Source organism: Sus scrofa, chromosome 12, assembly GCF_054392235.1.
Source record: "Sus scrofa isolate SSC_HxYL_T2T_F1_AM1 chromosome 12, Sscrofa_HxYL_maternal_Yorkshire_Landrace_v2.0, whole genome shotgun sequence".
NCBI classification, from domain to species: Eukaryota; Metazoa; Chordata; class Mammalia; order Artiodactyla; family Suidae; genus Sus; species Sus scrofa.
Window position 1 is genome coordinate 5,498,195 of NC_139394.1, and position 17,833 is coordinate 5,516,027.

Below are 17,833 nucleotides of genomic sequence, written 5' to 3' on the forward strand. Positions count from 1 at the left end.
GGCGGCCCTTAGGGCTGGCGCCGCGCTGGAGGTGCAGATAACCCGCTGGTGCTGCCCTCGCTGCTGCTGTCTCCGCCGCCTCCCCGACCTCCGCTGCCTCTGCTGGCTGTCACCATGAACCAGGACCTACAGAAGGAGCGAGCCGCCGCCAGCTTCAACCCGGAGCTGCTCACACACGTCCTGGACGGCAGTCCAGAGAATACCCGGCGCCGCCGAGAGATCGGTGAGGACGGCGGGCCGGGCCTCCCTCCCCGCCCTTCCCGGAGCAAAGCTTGAGACTCCCACCGGGAGGAGTCAGAGCGGCTGTGAGGCGTAGGCCGCAACCTCCGGCTCAGCTTTAGGGGAACCGGGAAACCCCCTCCCCACACTTTTAGAGATGCTTGTGGCGGGGGAATCGCCCATCCTGAGAGGGGATCTGTACCCGTAAGTCCGAAACCTGCTGTGATCCGGGGAGCTGTAACAGAGCCTTGAATCTGTGTTTCTCTTGATACCCTATCATTCTTTTCCAGAAAACATGATTCTGAGTGACCCAGACCTGCAGCATGAGGACCTGAACTTCCTCAGTCGAAGCCAGCGTTACGAGGTGGCTGTTAAGAAGAGCGCCACCACGGTGAAGAAGATAAGGGAGTTTGGCCTCGCAGACCCAGATGAAATCCTGTGGTTTAAAAAGTAGGTATGCGGAGCTTTCCCGTGGAGGATCCGAGGTAACTAACCCGACTAGTATCCCTGAGGATGCAGGTTGGACCCCTGGCCTCCCTGAGTGGGTTAAGGATCAGGAGTTGCAGTGAGCTGTTGCAGGTCTGCAGCTGCTGCTCGAATTTGACCTCTAGCCTGGGAACTTCCATATGCAGCTGGTGTGGCGCTAAAAAGACAAAAAAGACCCCCCCCCCCAAAAAAAGGTACGTGTGTCTTAGTTTACATCAAGTGCCCAAGCCCAAACTAAAGCCACAATCTGTGGTGTCCTTTTTCTCTTGTTTGGCGTTTGAAGACTCAAATTGGCATATTTTCACACCACTTTAAAGTTGTAAGTATGAGAAATAAGGTTTCCGCTTACATTTAAGCCTTTTCAGTGGATGACATTTGTACAAAGCTTATAATGGAGATGCTGTAATAGGATTTCAAGAATCATACAAATTCTGTCCACGTGTGTCAATTTTGAGTGATTTAAATGCAGAATGACTTTGCTGTTTGTAAGAAGGAGGCCTGCTGAATCTAGAAGCTAAATTGGGAAGGAATTTTTTTTCTCAGCTGCAAAGACCAAACATTTAAATATTTTAGAGCAATAACAGATTGTATTTTCACATGATAGTGTAGCTCTTGAGTTTAATAATGGAAAATAGGGATGGATGAAAAAGAACTTGAGTCAAACCTCAGAATGGATATAAGGATTCAGCATTTTTTAATCTGGTAACGGTGTTTAAATGGCTCTTATGTGAGTGAATAGACACCTCATAAAACATGCCTTGGTCCTACTCTTGAAAACTGACCTTTTTTCAGACCATCTGCTTTTGGTTGTGTTTTTTTCATTAGAAAGAAAACACAAACTTTTTTTTGTTTGTCTTTAAACAGTATAATTATAGGAACCTAGTACAAGATTCCTTTGGCCTATAACATCTCTTAACAGTTTTTGTTTGTTCCTGTTTTAGGTTCCTACATATTAGGTTTTAGGTTTCTACATTTTAGAACTCCACTATTTTCATCAATAAAGAGCAAATGAGGAGTTCCCGTTGTGGCCCAGCGGTAATGAACCTGACTAGGATCTGTGAGGACCTGGGTTTGATCCCTGGCCTTGATCAGTGGGTTAATGATCCGGCATTGCCATGAGCTGTGGTGTGGGTCATGGACAAGGCTCCGATCTGGCGTTGCTGTGGCTGTGGTGTAGACCAGCAGCTATAGCTCAACCCCTAGCCTGGGAACCTCCATACGCCTCAGGTGTGGCCCTAAAAAAAAGGCAAAGAGTAAATAATGTGAATGGTACTTATTTAAGAGCCAAGAAAAGTGGAACATGGTACAGGTTCTGCCTTTTTGTAGCAATAGTCATTATTCCTTTTTACTGCTGCCTTTAATACATTTGGTATCTAATTATTTTTAACTCCATCGGGTTATTATTTTCAAGAGGAAATGATTTACTTTGACCCTTAGGATCACACTCAGAACTCCTTTCCATTTTGGTTATAAAAACATGGTTAATTTATTTTCGATAGCCTAAATCAGAGTACTTAGCAACTTCCAAATGCTCTTTTTTTTTTTTTTTTTTTTTTAATTTTTCAAGTTTGTAACCCCTGGCTGTGAGGCTATCGAGGTGGAATAACTCCTAGCTTCTGTTTCTGATTTACCTGAGTTGGGTTTGTCATCTCGTTAGTATGATTTAATTCTTCCCTTAAAACAGCACGGAAGAGGTGGTTGGGTTGGTTTGACTTTTGTATGGTGAATGCAGTGTGTTTCAGAGGGTGGTTGGAAGATTTTATAACCTTGGTGGTTCCTGATGTGTAACCAGACTCCAGTGAAGTCCCAACAGAACAAGGTCCTTTATGTAAGTTAAAGATCACTGGACACCAGCCAGTTGTTTTCTTTATCGTTTTTTATGACACAGCCCTTTCTGCTTGGGGAGTAACTTTGGCATACCCTTTGACATCTCTCCAGTATTTCTGAGATAGGACAGGGAGGTCACTTTATTAGAGAAAGGGATTGCAAATTAGTCTTTGCAATTCCCCAACACTATCAATTGTCCCTCATGCCCGGGTTTCATGGGTCACTAACAGAGTTAACTGTGATAGACCATAAATAGTGAGATAGGCACCAGATTTCTTTGTTTCTTTCTTTCTTTTTTTTTTTTTTTTTTTTTTTTTGTCTTTTTAGGGCTGTACCTGCGGCACCTGGAGGTTCCAGGATGGGGTCCAATCAGAGCTGTAGCTGCCGGCCTACACCACCACCGTAGCAATGCAGGATCCAGGCCTCGACTTCAACTCTACACCACAGCTCACGGCAGCGCCTGATCCCCAACCCACTGAGTGAGACCAAGGATCGAACCTGTGTCCTCGTGGATACTAGTCGGATTCGTTTCCACTGAGCCATGACGGGAACTCCCCTCATGAGAAAATTTTGAAATAGGCTAACATATTTGTAAAGTACTTTGAAATTTCTCAACTCAAGCCGTGAAAGAACCCTCCTCTCCATCCCTCGGGAAAATAAGATTGCTCTTTGCAGAATGTAAACGTTTCCTAGTCTCCTTGTCTGTAATTTTGTCTTTTAACTGTACTGTCTGCTATGAAAAAAAGTGAAGTAGCCTTAAAAGTAACTTAAAATTTTATTTATTTATTTATTTATTTTGTCTTTTTGCTTTTTTCCAGGGCCGCTCCTGTGGCACATGGAGGTTCCCAGGGTAGGGGTCTAATAGGAGCTGTAGCCACCGGCCTACACCACAGCCCCAGCAACGCAGGATCCGAGCCGCGTCTGCGACGACCCACACCACAGCTCACGGCAGGGCCGGATCCTTAACCCACTGAGCAAGGCCAGGGATCGAACCCTCAACCTCATGGCTCCTAGTCGGATTCGTTAACCACTGCGCCACGACAGGAACTCCTTGCTTTTTGTTTAAAGTTCTATTGAAGTATAGTTAATTTACAAGGCTGTGATCATTTCTGCTGTACAGCCAAGTCCTTCTTAGGTTTTTAAAGCCCGTTCCTTGAAAAGCATCTTGAAGAGGGATTAGACATAACTTAAAAACGAGAGCTCAGGAGTTCCCATCCTGGCTCAGCAGAAACAAATCGACTAGCATCCTGAAGACGCAGGTTGGATCCCTGGCCTCGCTCAGTGGGTTGAGGATCAGGCGTTGCCGTGAGTTGTGATGTAGGTTGCAGGTGTGGCCTCGATCTGGCGTTGCTGTGGCTGTGGCGTAGGCTGGCAGCTACAGCTCCGATTTGGCTCCTAGCCTGGGAACCTCCATATGCCATGGGTGTGGCCCTAAAAAGACAAACGAAAGAAAAAAAACAAAGACCTCAGATTCTATTCTTGAATTGACTTTCAAGTAGCCTCTAAAAAAAAAAAAAAAAAAAATCTTGGAAGTATTTGATGGTTTTTGTGTCACATAAGCTCTCAGTTTCCTAGAGAGATTTTGTGTCAACATCATTTTTATCACTGCAGAGCCTCCTCAGTTGCCTTGAGGGAATAAGAGTGTCTTATATTGCCCCTGTTTTTAGCACCTGAATTACTGCTTCTGTTTCTCAGAAGTTCTTGCAAGTTCTTTCCTCTGTTAGTAAAACATGCCTTTTAGGGAGGGCTGTGGTGCTCTTGCCTTTGAGGGACTGGTTTCTGCATTTGTTCCCTCTTTATCCCGCTTCAGTGAGAAGGGTGTGTTTTGCAGAAGTGTGGTTGTGTGTCTGTAGCACAGCAGGAAGTTGCTGCTGATCAGAATTACTTGGAAGCCGACTCATCTCTTCGTTCCTCCACCACCTTTCCCCTCATTCTCTCCTTTTAGTGTAAATTAACATTTGATATTTATGTAAAAATTACAGAGCCTCAGGGTTTAAAAGCTTTTTTGGGGGTGGGGGGTGTGTGTCATTTTTGGCCCCCTGAGGCACATGGAGTTGCCAGGGGCCAGGGATCAGATCGGAGCCACATTTGCGACCTGAGCTTCGGCAACACCGGATCCCCAGCCCATTGTGCCTGGTCGGGGATCAAACCCGCATCGCAGTGGCTCCCCAGACACTCCCGCCGAGCCCATTGTGTCACAGTGGGAGGTCCTAAAAAGCATTTTTGATGTCGGCTAGTCCAGGTGTTCCTTGGATGTTTGAGTCTGTCCCCAGCATCCTTGAAAGGTGGTGGAATGGCTTCAGGGCCTCCCCCAGAGGGAGTGGGCAGCCTGTCCGCCTGTCCCCCTTTCCCTCCGTTCATGCTCTGCTCGTTGTGCAGGCCAGGATAGGCCGGTGGCGACACTGCTGCTCCGCCAGCCCTTGAAAAGTTGCGAGGGTCAGTTGGATGGTAGTTGTTTTGTACTCAAGCTCTTTACATAGCTAGATGCACCAGGGCAGAGCCCTGGAAAACCTGTGGCACGGCATTGCCAAGACCGAATAGTGCATGTGTCACCTCTGCTAACCACTTCACATGTTCTGTTTTAGAAGAAAATCGTTGAGAACTGACTTCATCGTGATTAGAGTTCTCGTAACCTGGAAGAATTTTCAGACTGTGACAGGTTTTTCATGTGCCCCCATTGCCCGCTCACTCAGCTGTAAGCTTTGGAGGCCTTGAGGCCTTGGTGCCTTGGTGCTGGAGGGTGTGTCTCTACCGTCCTGGACATCGGGTCCCTTTACTAGGGGGAGATAGTGTAAGTTTTTCTTCTGGAGGACATTTCGTTAACAGCTCAACACGTAAGTGTTCTATGGAGTCCCCTTTGATTTCCAAAATAAGTAAACCCTGAAAATAAAGCAAAAACAAGCGCACACTCGCCAAAATCGAACCAACAGATAATACCCACAAATCCGTAAACAAGGCCTTTTGAGGCTACAACATGAGTAGATTTGCTTCCTGGACTAAGTGTAAAATTCAGAATTCTGGTCCCGAAATGACTACGAGGAGAGGAGATACCACTAGCTTCTGCTGTTGGCTTGTGAGACAGTAAAAATGGTGACTGTTGCTCTGAATTTCCGAAGCAGGGGGGTTAAGTTTTCCTGACCTTTCCCCCGAGGGCCCGGCCGTCTGCCAAGAATGGTGGTAGAATGCAGTTTCTGGCGTAAGGCTGAGATGCTTTTTTCTTCTCTCCTGTAGACTGCATTTGGTCAATTTTGTGGAACCTGTGGGCCTCAATTACTCCATGTTTATTCCTACCTTGCTGAGCCAGGGCACCACTGCTCAGAGGGAGAAATGGCTGCCTCCGTCCAAACGACTGGAGATCATTGGCACCTACGCCCAGACGGAGCTGGGCCACGGTTAGTCCGCGTTGGAGGGTCAGTGGGTTACCCACCTCAGGACCTCAATTAACAAATGACTCCTGGCGTTTCGATTTTTCTTTTTTTTTTTTTTTTTTTTTTCCGTTTGGGATTTTGTTTTTAAACTGTTAAATCTTAAAATAAAATCCAGCCTCTCGTTTTCTCATAGCTCATCTGCTCAGACACTGGTTCAAGACTCTGGCCTGAAACGTCTGCCCTTGTTATTTTTGTGAAGCCTCTTCCCATTGTTGGATACACCCGCAGAAATGGGCGTCGAGCATTTTGGGAAGATGGGGTTGGAAGTGGCACAGAGCTCCCAGTTGTGTTGGTGTCTGATTGATGAAGGACTCGGTTGGAAGTTCTTAAGCGGGTTCATGACCCAGCAACATCCAGGCGCTGCCTCTTGGCTTTCATGAAGTCGAAGATGTGGAGTTTACTGGGCAGAGGGTTAGAGCAGTGAGGTGTCTTAGTCCCACTAGCAAGGTGGCGAGGTGATTCGGGAAAAAAGTCCCCGATTCTCTTCATTTTTTTTCTTAGACATTTTTCTATACACGGCCATGGGCTTTGTGTTACCCGTAATTCTTGGTTATGTGGGTCCCCAAAACCTGGCCCTTTTCAGAAAGTTTTGGGTTTGGGTTTGTTTGCACAGACGAGGCCCTGGACAGATTGGAGGGTCTTGAATCTGAGCTGCGCGGTCTCGTTCCAAATTACCACGATGCTTGTGTTATGTAAACCAAGGAATGTAAAGACAGGGGTGAGAGAAGGATGCAGACGGCAGGAAAGCTGCTTTTGTGTGTGGGATGCGGTGCCTTCTGACTTGTGAATCGGTTTAAGGCTGTGCTTTATCATGACACCCGTGGGCACAGCAGATTCTGGTCACTGATGTGCTTGTAGGACACTGCCAAACAGCCGGGACCGCTTCAGGCTGACCCGTAAGGACACGACAGGCCTGAGGGGTCATAAAATCTCCCTCTCTTGGAGAGTGTGGGGTGTTTTGTAATCTTGAATTCGCTTCGTGGCACAGAAACCCTCGGTTTTAGTGTTGGCCTTGCATCGATTTGACTTTTCACAATCATGCTGTTTGCAGGAGGCGTAAGATGTGTAAACACTGCTGAGACTAAATGAGCCTAAAGGGTGTACCTTTTGTGGGTCTGATCTTTCTGTCCCTGTTGATAAAGTACGTTCCAAATCTGTACCTGAGGGAAGAGAGGAGAAAAGGAAGGCTCGAACCTGGCGGGTTTGAGGAGCCCAGGATATTGGACGACGGTCTTGGCTCAGGGCGAGTTTGTGTTTGTTAGTTTTCCTTCCCTTCTTTTTTCTAGTTTTCACACTAAGTAAATCACAGAGATTGAGACAAGGTTGTGTTGGAACCAGCTTTGTCTTAATCTCTGTGGTTTACTTAGGGGAGGAAGTTTTAAAATTCGGGCTCGTTGCTTGCCAGAACTTTGTCAGTTCGTACTGGCGGTGCCTCGCTGACTGCTGCTCTTTTCCGGGGAAGCCAGTCAGTGGGTTCGTTAATTTGCATCCTGTGCTGCTGTCATGTTACACAGACTATATAAAAAGTAGTTCAAGGCCAAAGGCAACTGGTCCAGGAGGAAGATTTGACTATTTTAAGTGCTGAGACTTTGAAACCTTAATGGGTCAACAATAATTCTCTAAAATGTTCTCACAGACTTGGATGGAACTTGGTGGCCGCTTTGCTCAGCTTTATTCCAGGATCCTCCGGAATCTTAACATTCAACCACCTGCAGAAAGTCTAGGTCACCAGTTTCCGCTCTTCCCTCTGGAATATGTGGTCTCTCCTCTAAGTACACACTTGTCTCTAAGTCCCAACACACTTCTGGTCTGTGGGTCTGTGGGTCTGTGAGCCTCAGAGGCAGAGGCCTGGGCCCAGGAGGGCGCCTTCTCCCTGGGGTTCCGGTGCTCCGGGGACAGTCTGGAACGTGGTGCAGCATTGCCCATCCTGACCTTGCTTCTCCAGGTCACAAAGCGGGTGGTACGTTTGGTCTTCACAAGGATCCAGTGGTTTCAAGCCCTGGCTGCTGAATAGGGATTCTTCTTGCCTTTTCTTTTGTTGTTACCATTCTTATTACAATTATGAAGGAGAATAGAGCTTAGTTGGTACCTGCGTATCATCCTTGAAGGTGGCATAGTCCCTTTGCAAATTCCCATCACGTAACATCGACACAGGAAAGAGTGCACCTTCCTTCCTTGGAACCTTGAAAACTAAGTGGTGAGCTTGATGCCCAGAGTCACTCACCTTCCTCTCCCGGTGTGTCACTGCCGCGTCCCTCCAGCAGACTCCCAGCCCCTTGGTCCCAGAGCGATTCGCTTCCCTCTTGACCTTCCCGTGAGACTGACTTGCTCCCTGGGTGTTCCAGTTTCCCCGCTGTTGGTAATGAGAGTCCAGACTTCTTTACGAAAACTCTGTTTCCGGGCCGTGCCTTTGGACGCTCTTTCTCAGAAATGAATGCGCTTGAAGGGATTGAGCACCTGACAGCTTTGTGTTGCGCCATGGAAGACATAGAGCAAGTTGGGGCGTATTTAAGCAATTTATTAGTGTACTTGTGTCTCCACAGCCCCATCAACACAATTACTAGTTTTTTGCCGTTTTAATATATATCTAAGAGTTAAAAGTTTATGGAGTTTTTTTGTTTGGGTTGGGTTTGGTTTTTGCTCTTTCAGGCCGCACTCGTGGCATGTGGAAGTTCCCAGGCTAGGGGTGGAGTTGGAGCTACAGCTGCTGGCCACAGCCACAGCCACGCGGGATCCGAGCCACATCTGCAACCTACAGCACAGTGCACAGCAACACTGGGTCCCCGACCCCCTGAGCAAGGCCAGGGATCGAACCCTCATCCTCCTGAATGCCAGTCGGATTGGTTTCCCTAAGAGTTAAAGTTTTAATTTTCCCTTGCTAGTGAGCCTGGGTGTTCCAGGTTTTGGTTTACTGCTTGCACATCCCGTGGATAATTGAGGTTTTTCTCCTTTGAGTACTGAATACATGGAATCTGCATGTTGATCTCATGAGGTTGTGTTACATCCTTCCAATATTTTTCCTGTTGCCTCTGCATCCTTGGAGTTTCGCTTGTGGCTCAGCGGTAGTAAAACCCGACTAGAATCCGTGAGGACTTGGGTTTGATCTCTGGCCTCACTCTGGGTTAAGGATCCGGCGTTGTCCTGAGCTGTGGTGTAGGTCGCAGACGGGGCTCGGATCCCATGTGGCTGTGGTTGTGGTGTAAGCCAGTGACTACAGTTCCAATTCGACCCCTAGCCTGGGAACCTCCATATGCTGCAGGTGCTTTAAAAAAAATAAAAAAAAAAAAAGGTTTGCGTTCTTCTCTGGGTGGAGATAAATTTCCTTCTTCCCATATCTGGGATAATTATCTTCTATTTTATTCCTTTTTTCGTTTTTGTTTGATTTGTGTTTAATGCTTTGACTTGGGTATAATGAGTGAATCCCATCCTGTTTTTATGTTTATCAGCCAGTAGGTCTTTCCCCTTGTTTAGTTCTTTCTGGTTCATCTTAGGGTTTTATAATAGTTTCAATTAATTTCTGGAACTTGAAATATGTTGATTTGCTTTTCTCCTAGCGTCGTAAACTTTGGCTCAGTATTGCTTCTTAAGATAAAAAAAAAAGATTTTAAAATCTGATAGGATAAGCCTACCATGTTGTATTTCAAGATATATGTATTCAGTGTTCTTGCATGTTATTCTTCCAGATAAGTTCTGATCTCAGTTTGCCAAGTTCTAAAACGTATTCTATAGGAATTTAAAACCTGTGTTACATTAACTCCCTGTATTTTCTTAGGAAGGATTAATTTTACTTAGTCCTCTCAGCCAAGGATTAGCACTCTTTCCTGTTATTCATATCTTTTATTCATCCTATTAAATATATTTTTTCTAATTCAGTCTTTAATATCCTGAACTAAATTACTTAAATTTTTTAAATATTTTGTTGCTATTATAAATCACCTTTTTCTTTACTGGGGTTTTTCTCTGAATGATTCTAATGAGTAAGAATGAAGTGATTTTTTTTCCTTATAGCCTACAGCTTTTCTCAATTCATTTATCACTAATGCTTTCTTTTGTTATTGATTTCCTAGGATTATAATCATACTGTCCATGGAGATACTATTTTTGAATTCTTCCTTTCCCATATATTACTTTTTTTTTTTTTTTTTCTTTTTAGGGCTGCACCGACAGCATATGGAGGTTCCCAGGCTAGGGGTCAAATCAGAGCTGGAGCCGCCAGCCTATGCCACAGCCACAGCAACACAGGATCCAAGTGGCATCTGCAACTTACACCACAGCTCACGGCAATACCAGATTTGTAACCCACTGAGCGAGGCCAGGGATTGAACCCACAGCCTCATGGTTCCTAGTCGTATACGTTTCCACTGTGCCACCACAGGAACTCCCCCTGTATGTTATTAACCTAACTATTGTGTCCTCAGATTTGACTGCCAGCCATCCCAGCCCCGAATCCTGTAGGAGAGACTGGGAGGGCCTTTTGGTGTTAACAGTTTTTAAAGAATTGACTCTAACTCTTTATGAAGTAAAATGTTGGTGGAGTTCCCATCGTGGCTCAGTGGTTAACGAATCCAACTAGGAACCATGAGGTTGTGGGTTCAGTCCCTGCCCTTGCTCAGTGGGTTAACGATCCGGCCTTGCCGTGAGCTGTGGTGTAGGTTGCAGACTTGGCTCGGATCCTGCGTTGCTGTGGCTCTGGCGTAGGCTGGTGGCTATGGCTCTGATTAGACCCCTAGCCTGGGAACCTCCATATGCCACGGGAGCGGCCCAAAGAAATAGCAAAAAGACAAAAAAATAAATAAAAATAAAATGTTGGTGCCTTGCAACTTTAAAATTATTGTAAAATAATATCTTTGTTATGATAAAGATGACAACACATACTTGATATGAGTCAAACTATCCAGGTCACTTTCTCCTTGTAATATTTCTGCATTTCATCCACTTTTTTTTTTTTTTTTTTTTTTTGTCTTTTTGCCATTTCTTGGGCTGCTCCTGTGCCATATGGAGGTTCCCAGGCTAGGGGTCCAATCGAAGCTATAGCTGCCGGCCTACACCAGAGCCACAGCAACGCAGGATCTGAGCCGCGTCTGCGACCTACCCCACAGCTCACAGCAATGCCGGATCCTTAACCCACTGAGCAAGGCCAGGGAACGAACCTGCAACCTCATGGTTCCTAGTCGGATTCGTTAACCACTGAGCCACGACGGGAACTCCTGCATTTCATCCACTTCTGAATAATCCTTATCCGAGTCAAAGGAGATGTTTTTTTTCTCCCGAACACGTTTCAGTTTCAGAACAGTGTCTGATTATAGTTGTTTTCCCCCTGCCCTGCTGAGAGGCTCGGGGGCGACCCTTGGCGTCCACCCTTATTCCTGATGCAGCACACCATGCCACCTGCCCTCGAGTCTGGAGGGAGCTTCCAAGCCGCTTCTCCTTCACCAGGAAGTGCTTGGTTTTCTAGTAGTGGCAGGTGGCGTCTCAGCGCTGAAAGTGGTTGAGTCCTGGGCACACATTTATTTTTCTCCCTCTGGACCACTCTTTTAAAAACAGGACAGTCGACATTCCTGTGTGTGAGTGAAAGGTATTGCCTCATCCCAGGAATGTGTTTTTCCGGGAATGTCGACTATTTTCTTAAGCTTTTTTTTTTTTGTGAAAATGATTCCGGATTCACAGGAGGTCACACCGAGAGCATGGAGATGTCTCGTGGACCTTTCACCTAGTTTGTGCCGTGGTGACATCTTGCAGGATTTCTGCTTGGATGCTTCCAAGTCTCGCTGCGGGTTTTGGCACGTCTTCCTGGTGTCCTCCCCACTGTCCTCAGCCCAGGTTGCGCTGGAAGACGGATTTGGCCAGAGATCCTTGCCCGCGTTTTGCCGTTATCCCTTTGCCCCGAAGACCCTTCACTCGTCTCAGCTTTCGTTTCTTTGTAAAACAAGGCCATTATTCATGCATTCTATGATTTTTTGCGTGTGTGGCTGGCTCGCTGAAAGCACAGCCCACTCCCCCGACACCCTCATGGGAAGACGGCACAGATCAGCCCTCCCGGAGCTCTCTGCCCTGACTGTTCTCCTTCTTAAGTGGAACAGACGGAGGGCTTTTGAAATTGAAATGTTCAGGCTTCTTTTTTTTTTTTTTTAATTAATGGATTTTATTACATTTATAGTTGTACAGTGATCATCACAACCCGATTCTGTAGCATTTCCATCTCAAACCCCCCAGCCCTTCCCCCACCCTCATTTCTAAGATAATTAAAGAGCCAACGAAGAGCGGTATAGAATTGATTAATTTAGAGCTGAAAGTTAAATAAAATCCCATATGGAACTATTCCCATATTTAGAAATTTAGAAATCAGTTCATGGGAGTTCCCTGGTGGTATTGTGGTTAGGACGCAGCACTTTCACCACTACAGCCCAGGTTTGATCCCTGCTCTAGGAGGGCCCTAGAGCCCACATCCAGCCACTATACGCTGAGGCCTAAATAAATAAATAAATACATTCACCAAAAAAAGCCTAAAGCACCTGCAATTTTTTTTTTTATTGTCTTTTTAGGGCCACACACACAGCATATGGAGGTTCCCAGCCGAGGGGTCAAATTGAGCTACAGCTGGAGTTCCCGTCGTGGCGCAGGGGTTAACGAATCCGACTAGGAACCATGAGGTTGCAGGTTCGATCCCTAACCTTGCCCAGTGGGTGAAGGATCCGGCGTTGCCGTGAGGTTGCAGACGCGGCTCGGATCCTGAGTTGCTGTGGCTCTGGTGTAGGCCGGTGGCTGCAGCTGTAATTAGACCCCTAGCCTGGGAACCTCCATATGCCGCGGGAGGGGCTCGAGGAAAAACAAAAAGACAAAATAAATAAATAGACAACTATCCTGTTCCTCCTGATTAGTGATAATTGCCCTGTAATTGTTATGGAGAGCTTGTTATGAATATGTCGTTTGTAAATATTATGTTCTTTACTAAAAAGTCACATCTTTTGATTTCTGAAATTATTTGGATGAAGAGCACTGTCAGTTTTTGTATTGTTTCAGCAGTAGGTGTAGCTCGATCTTTGCCAGGGATCTGAATGAAATGACCACAGTTATGTGAGGAATGTGGATTATCGCTGGATGTTTTGAGGACAAACAGAAAAGTTTCCAGCCCAGGAGCATTATTTAAATCAGAATCTGGAAAAAGTTTCTGCTGAGAGAACTACTGTCTCCGTTTTTCATTGGAGTAAATCATTTATTTCTTTGTTTCTTTTTGTCTTTTTAGGGCCGCACCCACGCCATGTAGAAGTTCCCAGGCTAGGGGTCAAATCGGAGCTGTAGGTGCCAGCCTACACCACCACAGCCACAGCAATGCCAGATCCAAGCCACGTCTGCAACCTGCACTACAGCTCACAGCCAGCGCCAGATCCTTCACCCACTGAGCGAGGCCAGGGATCGAACCTGCTTCCTCATGGATGCTAGTCAGATTTGTTAGTGCTGCGCTACAGCGGGAACTCCAAGAGTAAATCAGTTGAATTCTTCATTCCATCCAGCCTCTACACATTTTTTATTTTCTTTGCTTTAATTGCAAGGCTGGACTCCTCTGCCTCGCCCGTGTGGCTTCGTGCCGCACAGGCTTTGGAGTCGGAAGCCCGTCTCTGCCAAAATTAATTATTTTAGAGATGAGCAGTATTAGACTATACTTCTTAGCAATGTAAGAAACCTGGAAATTGCCAAGAGTCGTGAAGTAATACAGAAAGGGGCAGTGCTCCCGTCCGGGATGAAAGTCCCCCCGACTGATTCATGCTCGCAGGAGGTGTTACTTCCCTCCTCCCCTCGCTCTGTTTGTTCACGTTGCTGTTTCTCTCACACCTGATGACTCCTCTCTCAAATGCCCGTCCTTGGTATTTCTTTGAAGCTTTGTGCAGCGAGGACATCCTGGGCCTCTGGATCTGCACGTGGGCATGTTCCTGCCCACCTTGCTTCACCAGGCAACTGAGGAACAGCAGGAACGCTTCTTCATGCCCGCCTGGAACTTCAAGATCATTGGCACTTATGCTCAGACAGAGATGGGTCATGGTACGATGCATTCAGTCTACCTTCTGGGTCGGGGCGGGGGCTCTGCAAGCTTAGTGTGCATGGCGTGGCCCCCCGCGTGTCAGCAGTGGCCTCTCCACGTGCTGTGTAAGATCTGTCCAAATGGGATCTTGCTGCAGGGCCCAGGGTTTTCTCACACACAAGTCTCGGCATAGACGGCTCTGGTCCGTGGAAATTAAAGATGTTGTCACAGCTCCCTCGGTCATGGTTCCCCTTCAGCAGGTCAGGAATTACAGGTCTGGTTTTTCAAGCTCACTGACGGTGTATGGAATTGGTGCGCAGATAGACTTTGAACCCACCTCTCTCTCTCCACTCCTGTCTGATCACCTTTGCTATGACAGCCTAGGGAACGAGCACAGATCAGTAGCGTTCATGCCCTTTGACTTGCGAAACGAGTGGCTTCTGCAGCCACAGTCTGGCATTTTGTCCCTCGAGTTATTTGTGCCTTGATTCACTCAGGTGGGTGCAGTCCCGCAGGTGGCTCGATCAGCGTGGAGGAAAAACAGGACGAGCTCTACTTGCAGGCGGTTGTGGCCGCACCCAGGGTGTGCCGCCTTGGGCTTTCCATCCCCCACCCGCCTTCGCCCATGGACTGGATGCCGCTGGAGGTCGTGGCTGGTTTGGCTGGTGTCTGTGTTTGCCGTGCATTCACTTCCAGCTTCTTCTTTCCTACCCAGAGGTTTCAGAAGAGCTGGTCTGGTGGACCTTTGCCGCTTGCTCCTTAATTCTTTCTATACATTTTCATCTTAACTTGATCACCAATACGGCTTTCAGCTTTGGTGCCGAATGTTGTTTTGCAGGATTTTCCAAAGAATCAGAGCGGAACACTATTTGATTTTGTTTACTATACTACCTTGTTTTCCGGAGTTCCCGTCATGGCTCAGTGGTTAACAAATCCGACTAGGAACCATGAGGTTTCAGGTTCGATCCCTGGCCTCGCTCAGTGGGTTAAGGATCCGGTGTTTCCGTGAGCTGTGGTGTAGGTCGCAGACGCGGCTCGGATCCCGCGTTGCTGTGGCTCTGGCGTAGGCTGGCAGCAACAGCTCCAATTAGACCCCTAGCCTGGGAACCTCCACATGCCATGGAAGCGGCCCTAGAAAAAGCAAAAAGACCAAAAAAAAATGTATGTATATATATATACATACATATATACAATGAGCACAGATGTGATTTATATATACATGCTACCTTGTTTTCTGTAAAAGTTTCTTTCTTGGAGAAACGAGTCTCGGTGTCTGATTCTTTGACTCCTCTGCCGGGGAAGGCTGGGAGTCAGCCTTAAGGGTTCAGTGAGATCTGGCTTTATCAAAGCCGCTTGAGAAAGGGTTCTCGACATTGGTTTCAAGATAGTACTGTTCGGGAGAGTGTCCTTTGGGACATTTCTCTGTACCTCTTTTCAAAGAATTTTGGCACATTTGTATTACGATTTAAAACAGGAATCCATCTCCAGGAAACATGAAAACAGGAACCATCCAGGACACATTAAGGCCTCGCGGGGGGAGGCCGCAGGCCAAACTCAGGCCCCAGTGTCGGACTTTCAGAAATAAAAAAAGTCACTGCTCCAGGCCTTCTCCGTGGAACAGTTGTCACTTTTGAAGCTCTTGCTGGCATTCATTCTGAAATAACTTCTCAGCTTAGGAGAACTTCAGCTGGCGTGCCTTCCTGTCAGGTGCACCTCATTCTTTGTTCTAATGGAGAATTCCACACCCTCGAATTGGTGTGGTAGACACAGCACAGATGAGTTGAAATTGGCACATTAACAACTTAAAGACGCCTTTGAAAGGACAGGGAGCACCTCTGTTAAATTCATATCCTGTCATCTTCTGAAACTGTGATCGTAAGCTGCCTTGGCGTTTTCTTTTGGTTGCTCTAAAGAGACGTGACGCATCCGCTGCCGCAGGGGTGCGCTCAGTCGGGAGCAGAAGTGGAACCTGCTTGGCAGTGGTGGTTTCGCCTTGCTGTCCGATGGAAGCAGAAGAAGGACTCTTGGTTGTCAACCATTTGTAGCTCACCCACCGATGTTTCGTTCTTCGATTCTGTTCCTCTGGAGACACTAGAACTTTAAAGGCCTGGACAGGGAATTTTTTTCACCCCGTACCTATTTTTCCCATATTCTGTCTAAAGCAGATGTCATTCGTTTCCTCAGGAACTCATCTTCGAGGCTTGGAAACCACAGCCACTTATGACCCTGCAACCGAGGAGTTCATTCTCAATAGCCCTACTGTGACTTCCATCAAGTGGTGGCCTGGTGGACGTAAGTGAATTTTCTAACAGTTTTTCAGTGTTTCGAAGATTTACTGTAAGTTTGTGACTAGAAGGTAGAGCTGATACGACAATATATTTTTGAAATAGAGAAGAAGCTCTTAAGGCTTAAACTCGTCTAAGCTGTTTCACATTCTCTTGTGGTGCATGTTATCGATATTAATACATTTTGACAAAGCACAGAAAAGGCAGCTGTCTGATTCTGCTTCTCTTAGGTTTTCATCTGAACATTCACATGAGTTACCATGGTGCCATGGTCACCACTGAAAAGTAATTAGCGTTCCCTGTCTTGTTATTGCCATATTGAAAAGCATTTGAGTTTTCAAATTTTCCTTAGGAGTAGGTTTTTGTTTTTTTCCTTTTTAGGGCCACACCCACAGCATATGGAAGTTCCCAGGCTAGGGGTCGAATCAGAGCTACAGCTGCCAGTCTGCATCACAGCAACACAGGATCCAAGCCACGTCTGCGACCTACACCACAGCTCACGGCAGTGCTGGATCCTTAACCCACTGAGTGAGGCCACGGATTGAACCTGCAACCTCATGGTTCCTAGTCGGGTTCACTAACCACTGAGCCATGAAGGGAACTCCTCTTATGAATGATTTTGACGTGAAATTTAGTTAACCCGACTTCTATTCTGAGTTCATGTTTTATTTTTTTTTCTCTCTTCTCTGAGTTATTGTTTTAGGATCTATTTCAGATGGCATTTGTGGTTGAAGGATTTTGTTTTCTCACATTATATGTTTTAATATGTGATGCTACATTTTGATGAGAAAAAAACTAGCATGCCAAAGAAGGTAAATATTTCTGAATGTGCCGACCAGAACTCTTAAAGCAGCAGTATCCCATGTGGTGTTGGAATAGTCTCTGTCTTTGCTGTTCAGTGTGGGAATCACTAGCCACTTGTAGCTGTTGAGCACTCGAAATGTGGCTAGCTGGCTGAGAGACTAGATCTTTTATTTTACTTAATTATAATTAATTTAAATGCAAATAAAAACATCTGGCTAGTGGCTACTGTTTTGGAAAGCCCCTAAGGAAGAGAAGGGAAGCAATTTAAATTACTGTTCTTTTGGTTATCCTAAATAAATTTATAAATTTCTTTATATAAATGAATGAAAAAAGAAAAGCTATCTTTTATTTTTTGGCCACACCTGCAGCATATGATAGTTTCCAGGCCAGGGATCAAACCCCCTGCGGCAACTCGTGCCTCTGCAGAGACCCGAGCCGCTGCAGTCAGGTTCTTTTCCTTTTTTTTTTTTTTTTTTTTTTTTTTTTTTTTTGGCCTTTTCTAGGGCCGCTTCCTCGGCATATGGAGATTCCCAGGCTAGGGGTCGAATCGGAGCCGTAGCCACCAGCCTACACCACAGCCACAGCAACGCAGAATCCAAGCTGCGTCTGCAACCTACACCACAGCTCATGGCAATGCCAGATCCTTAACCCACAGAGCGAGGCCAGGGATCGAACCCGCAACCTCATGGTTCCTAGTTGGATTCGTTAACCACTCTGCCACAACGGGAACTCCTACAGTCAGATTCTTAACCCACTGTCTCACAGCA

General features: G+C 46.3%; 1 protein-coding gene and 1 long non-coding RNA gene across 18 annotated transcripts in view; one reads left to right on the forward strand and one right to left on the reverse strand.

Annotated features, from left to right (window-relative positions):
- Positions 1-35: 35 nt before the first annotated feature.
- The window catches only part of ACOX1 (acyl-CoA oxidase 1), a 28,337-nt gene continuing 10,539 nt past the window's right edge, over positions 36-17,833 (forward strand). Inside the window, exons 1-5 of one of the 17 annotated variants that reach the window (XM_084982520.1) lie at positions 36-223; positions 510-1,774; positions 3,792-5,924; positions 13,837-13,997; positions 16,162-16,269. In XM_084982520.1, coding sequence (XP_084838646.1) covers positions 5,860-5,924; positions 13,837-13,997; positions 16,162-16,269 — 334 coding nt within the window. In that variant the 5' untranslated portion in view covers positions 36-223; positions 510-1,774; positions 3,792-5,859. 17 annotated transcript variants of the gene reach the window in all.
- LOC146398009 (uncharacterized) lies at positions 6,431-9,977 on the reverse strand. Its single transcript, XR_014820840.1, has 2 exons — positions 9,190-9,977; positions 6,431-8,615 (listed from the first exon to the last, which is right to left on the reverse strand). It is a non-coding gene; the product is annotated as an uncharacterized LOC146398009 (long non-coding RNA).